This window comes from Mustela nivalis, assembly GCF_964662115.1.
Source record: "Mustela nivalis genome assembly, chromosome: 1".
NCBI lineage: Eukaryota > Metazoa > Chordata > Mammalia > Carnivora > Mustelidae > Mustela > Mustela nivalis.
The window spans coordinates 45444329-45450826 of record NC_139020.1 but is presented as its reverse complement, the minus strand read 5'-3'; the positions used below and the strand labels follow the sequence as shown (position 1 = coordinate 45450826).

The window sequence follows — 6498 nt, the reverse complement described above, 5'->3', positions numbered from 1 at the left end:
AGAGACAACATTCCCCTTCCCCCCTGCCTGGCTCCATTTCATTTCTCATAGACACTGGGCTAAGACTCTCTCTTAAAATTTGGATGGACCCTCACTGTTTTAACTCCCTTCTTATATTTTCCTCATGGCTCCCCCATTTCTTTTTACTTCCCTTAGTGCTTTGAGAATTATTGAATAACCAGATGAAGTAAAATTTACTATGCCCCAAATAAAGTGGAATGAGAGACCTTTAAATGGCTAGCAGAATTCTTGGGATTTGTTGTTGTTGATTCAACCATAAATCTGCCTCCTCTGGTGTGTATGGCCAATGTGTATGGCCAAATGTGCATGGCCCTCCCTCCAGGCTATATGGCTATATAATTATCAAAGACATCATAATCAATTCCTGTTCAGAGGAAGTGCAACCTATAGTACTGAATGATTTTATAAAACTACAAGGAAGAATATGTAAGCATATAAAATATTTTTATTTGTTTTATGCTTCAATGATTCTAGTATGATATGAACACATGTAATAAATCATTAAACCCTAGGGCAATTATAATTGGAAAGTCTGCACACTTACCAAACGGAACACATATAACCTGCATAATTTGTGATGCTTTAAATGAAAAAGAGAACAGATAATAGTGTAAGATCTAAACATTTCTCTTTAACATTTTTCTTAGTGAATCTATGACTTTTTTATTTCTCAGGCTATAGATCATTGGATTTAACAAAGGAATTATGACAGTATAAAATAGAGAGTCCATCATATCTTGATCATCTGATTGTGCAGATCCAGGACAAACATATCTGAAGAGAAGAGGGCCATAATATAAAGACACAGATAAAAGATGAGCTCCACAGGTGGAAAAGGCTTTTTTAATGCCTTTCAGAGACTTCTTTCTTAAGATTGTAAAGAGAATAAGTATATAAGAGACCAGAACAATCAGAATGGTAAATACCTGTATTGACCCAGAGAAAATAAAAACCATCAGAACATTAAGTGAAGGGTCAGTACAGGAAATCTTAAACAATGGCATGATGTCACAGTAAAAGTGATATAATATGTTAGAATTACAAAAGGTTAATCTGAATAAAAAACCTATATGAATTACAGAATGAACAAAGCCACCTACAAATGATGAGACTAACAGCGAGGTACAAAGTCTATAGGTCATAATCACTGGATAAAGTAACGGTTTGCATATGGCTACATAGCGATCATATGCCATTGTTGCCAAGAGAAAACATTCTGTTGTTCCACCGAATGCAAAGGAAAAAAACTGTATCATGCATTCAGAGAGAGAGATCATCTTACTCTTAGCTAGGAAGTTGACCAGCATCTTTGGGGTCACTGTGGATGATATCCAAGCATCCATAAAAGCTAAACTCCCAAGGAGTAAGTACATGGGGATGTGAAGGTGAGGGTCATTGATTATGAGAGCAGTTAGTCCAAGGTTTCCAACAATGGTGATGAGGTATACCACCAAGAACACCAGGAAGAGGGGGATTTGCCACTGTCGTTGATATGTGAATCCTGTGAGAATAAACTTTGTCACCAATGTTCCATTTTCAGTATCCATCTTGTTACAGGATGACCCCTGAAATGAAATGCAGTAAGTATAAAAATAACATTCACTAGGATTATATAGAAAGAAAAGAGGAAGAAAGTAATTGAAATAAAGCCATAGACTAATCAGAATGCTCTTACTTTTATTTACCGCTACTATAAAATATGAAAACTATTTGGGGAACTGAGGTAATAGAAAATGAAATTATTTCAGTTCAAAAAAGAAAAAGGAATTAACAGATTCAGAAGAAAAGAAAGACATTTCAAATATTTTTATTAAATTACTAAATTTATGGGGATACCTGAGTGTGTTAGAGAATTTATGGGGAAAACTGAGTGTCTTAGATAATTCTGACACATGGTTGAGGGGAAAAGAAGGGAAAAGAATTTTGTGACAAAATGAATTGAATGACATGTGAAGAATGTTGAAATTTATTCCTCAGGCAATAGGCATACACCAAAAACTTTTAAGACAATCAGTAGCACCATAGATAATTTTTTTTAAAGATTTTATTTATTTGACAGAGAGAGATGACAAGCAGGCAGAGAGGCAGGCAGAGAGAGAGGAGGAAGCAGGCTCCCTGCTGAGCAGAGAGCCTGATTTGGGGCTCGATCCCAGGACCCTGGGATCATGACCTGAGCCGAAGACAGTGGCTTAACCCACTGAGCCACCCAGGCGTCCCACCATAGATAATTTTTTTAAAAACATTTTATTTATTTTAGAGAAAAAGAGAGAGAGAGAGAGAGAGAGAGCACGTGAGGAGGGGGAAAGAAAAAAGGAGAGGGAAAGAATCTCATGCAGACTTTGTGTTGAGCACACAGTTGGATGTGGGGTTTGATCTCTCAACTCTAATATCATGAACGGAGCAGAAACCAAGAGTCAGACACTGACTGAACCATTTAAGTGCCTCACAACAATTTTCAAATTAAATATCTTGTAGTGAAGAGAATATGCTGTAGGGAGGGGAAACTAGAGTCAGGAGTACTACTTAATGAGTTTTTAATATGGTTCAATGATTCTCAAACCAGATTACACAACAGAATTTGGGGGGAACTTCTTGTACAAAATATAGATTGTGAGGTATTACTCTAGACATTGACTCAGAAGGTAAAGAATGAAGTCTAATAATCTGCATTTTACAAATCCCTTCTAATTGATTCAAGTGTATATAAATTTCTTAGTTTATGTGTAATGTAATATTGGAAAGGATGAGGAGAACAAAGAGATAAAAATAAATCAGAAGGTAGTCATCATGCTAGATGTGAAGGAGAGAAGAGATACATGGAGACTGGGTAGATGTTGAGATTGAGAAGTTGAGATTGAGACTGAGAAGTTGAGATTGAGAAATCAAATGCCTTATTTGTGGAGAAAGATCCCTCTGGACATCTAGGTGAGAGAGCTTAGTAGTATGAGCCTACTGAAGCTTAGTAGAAACAATGACTTGGGAGTCATTTTGGTAGCTGAAGGCATACTTACAGATGACCTATCCACTGGAGAGTAGATAAGGTAAACAGAAGAAGGTCAAAGAAAGAAACTTGAGAAAAGACATTAAAGAGGTTGTACAATAGATACATGTGTTTTTTGGATAGCTGGAAACTGATTCTCTTTGCCACACAAGTATGGGTTTAACCAAAGTCTACCACTCTAGAAGTCAAAAGAGCCAGAAACTTAGTTTCCTATCCCCATCATATCTAGTGTGACAGGACTTGATGTAGGTTTAAGCAGCCAGTCACCTGCTGCTTTCTGGTTTCACTTGGAGTACTAGTTCTTCACCAGTTTTTTCAGCAGAATAAAATTGAGTTAAACTCTGGAACTTAGTACAGGTGACACAAATAACCACTAACAAAATTCCAGTGGTTAATTGCATTTTTGTTTAGAATGGATTCTCTTAAATGCAGTTCAAAATCTCAGATTTAATTTCTGTGATGTATGTATTAAGCCATATGGTGTAAAGAGTATTGGAGGCACATTTTTCTATAAATTTCTTACTAATATGTTTTTAAAATACTCAATGAAATTGTTGCTAGAAGTGGGAGAAAGGCTAGAGGAATTAATATGTATATGACTTACCTTAAAAGTTAAATCACAGAATGTGATTAATTAAAAAGGATAGATCATCTAATCAGCATAGTCAGAAAGACTTGTTATGTAGGACACACGACCTGATATTAAAATTCATCTTAAATAGTTTAACATTCTAGTTCACTAAAATGTATAAAGTCATTATAGATATCTTAGAAAGATAATAAATTATGTTAAGGTGAAAATTTCAGTTTTACAGGTATTTTGCTTATCCAGATTTAGTCCTGAAAATAAAATATACAGATAATTAAAAGTTTTACATTTTTTGCATGCCATTTTTGGCATCTAGTAAGTTGATCTAAAGTTATTACAAATTATACAGTATTTTGAATTTTTATACAAAGAGTGAATGTTGTAGATACTATTTCTCTCTTACCCATATCTTATAACAAAATGTGGAGATCCTTTGGAGAGTTACACTTTCTAAAGTAGAAAAAATATAGTAACACTGGAATGACAAAACACAAGTAACAACACTTATTCATTTTGGATGCTTCGTTTGCCAAGTTCAGGAAAATGTTGTTTATATCAGTTTTCTTCAAACACAAGAGTCAACCAATTGTACAACTGTGTGCTTTTGCCAGAAGAGGAAGGCATGAAGAGCTGAAAATCCCCTAATAGCTCCCACAGGTTCCCTTTAGGACAAAACTAAGCTGTTCCTCTGGGCGTTGTAAATCTGAACATGTGTGAGAAGTCCAAGTGTCCCACTGGGCATTATGGATTCTGAAATCATTAACATCAAGTCACTATATACAGTACTAATGCTAACAATTGAAACTACTTTATGCTATTTTCCAGCACAGATGACACTTCTGACAGGTTTGTGTAAACTTCAATTTATCTAAAAACTTTGATGTTCTTATTTCTTTGATTAGTATGATCTTCTGAGCTAACCAATCATATACCAATTTAATGAGACCAAAGCCCTTGATTGTCTTCATGATTTAAATTTAAATTCAGTTGTCAACCCTCATACAAACTGCAGGCCACATTCCAGACCTACAATGAACTTTCCACTTTAATATGAGAACACATGAAAATCTTTGTTAAGCATAGGGCAGAGGAGAAGAGAAGGAAAACAAAACAAAGGACCACAGGGGAGGTGGCATATATGAGTGCTTCTCAAACTGTAATGTAGGTGAATACTCTGTTGTTGTTGTTTTCTGAAAATGCAGATTCCACTTCAATAGGTCAAGAGTGAGGCTGAGAAATTTTGTGTCTAACAAGGTGATGCTTATGAAAATTTGTCATCCCAGAGCCTCCCAGCATTAGAGGGTCTAGATAATCTCAGAGACCGAAAACTGCAGAAACATCAGCAACAACAACAAAAACAGGTAAATGTACCTGACATGCAAAAAGTAAGCAAGAGGAATCAGATGGGGCAAGAAAGACCAGCATAGATGGGATCACCCCAGTTTCTTTTTTTTTTTATTTTATTTACTTTTTAAATTTCTTTTCAGTGTTCCAGAATTCATTGTTTATTCACCACACCCAATGCTCCATGCAATATGTACCCTCCATAATACTCAGCACCAGGCTCACCCAGCCTTCCACTCCCCTCCCCTCCAAAACGTTCAGTTTGTTTCTGAGAGTCCACAGTCTCTCATGCTTTGTCTCCTCCTCCAATTTCCCCCAACTCCCTTCTCCTCTCCATCTCCCCATGTCCTGTGTTATTCTTTATGCTCCACAAATAAGTGAAACCATATGATAACTGACTCTCTCTGCTTGACTTATTTCACTCAGCATAATCTCTTCCAGTCCCGTCCACGCTGATACAAATGTTGGGTATTCATCCTTGCTGATGGAGTCATAATTCTTCATAGTTTATATGGACCACATCTTCCTTATCCATTTGTCTGTTGAGGGGCATCATGGTTCTTTCCATAGTTTGGCAACTGTGACCATTGCTGCTATGAACATTGGGGTACAGATGGCCCTTCTTTTCACTACATCTGTATATTTGGTATAAATACCCAGTAGTGCAATTGCAGGATCATAAGATAACTCTCTTTTTAATTTCTTAAGGAATCTCTGCACTGTTTCCCAAATTTTAAAAATTACTGAGATATTTTGAACATAGTGGTAAGGTGTTCATCTTTGTCTTTCATCAATAAAAGAGAAGTGGCAATGAAAGTTCATTCAGGAAATAATGACATTATTTTTAATGTCAAAGTATTACTATGTAGAAATAGTAACATTTTCATTTGATATGTGAAGAGAAGGAAAATTGCTTAAACTCCAAATGTGACTTGATAGGAAGCTGGGGAAATCAAAGTGTCTATATTTTGGTACTCATTAATCATTTAGCTTGTGTCCTTAGAATTTGTTCATGAAAACCAAAAAAAGAAGAAATAAAAAACACAGATAAAAGAAAAATCATTGTCAAAACTGAACAGAAGAGTAGATCTAATGCTGCTTCCAGTATGAGTAGTAGTCTCATTTTTTGTCATTTTTATAGGTAGGTCATGATATTTCACTATGGTCTTTATTGCATATCCCCATTAATCAATTTTATTGAAAATATTTTTGTGCCTTATTTGATGTCTATATGTATTGTTTCCCGAAGTACCTGATCAAGTATTTCCCTTTTTAAAATTCAGTTATATACATATTATTCAGTTTTGAGAATTCTTCGTATAGTCTGGGTACAAAGTTCTCATCAGGTATATGATTAATAAATTTTTTCTCAAGGATCTTGATCTTTCATTCCCATAAGACACGAGTGTCTTATGCTGATTGGACCTAATGAGTAAGAAGTAATAATTACTGTAGACTCTCTGGTAGACATTTTCATACTAGAGGTTCAGAAATAAATCCATCAAAATTCAGGGCCTATTTATCTCAGTGACATTTCTAGAGG

At 35.4% G+C, this 6498-nt stretch overlaps 1 protein-coding gene across 1 annotated transcript; it reads right to left on the bottom strand.

Annotated features, from left to right (window-relative positions):
* Nucleotides 1–448: 448 nt before the first annotated feature.
* On the bottom strand, nt 449–4144 carry LOC309846379 (olfactory receptor 5H2-like). The gene is made up of 2 exons (XM_082695282.1): nt 4015–4144; nt 449–1586 (listed from the first exon to the last, which is right to left on the bottom strand). Exon 2 carries the CDS (start codon nt 1566–1568, stop codon nt 639–641), a length of 930 nt encoding a protein of 309 aa, XP_082551408.1. The 5' UTR covers nt 1569–1586; nt 4015–4144; the 3' UTR covers nt 449–638.
* Nucleotides 4145–6498: the final 2354 nt, after the last annotated feature.

Coding starts and splice junctions, on each gene's coding strand:
- LOC309846379 (XM_082695282.1), bottom strand. CDS start 1,568: ATGGATACTGAAAATGGAACATTGGTGACAAAGTTTATTCTCACAGGA.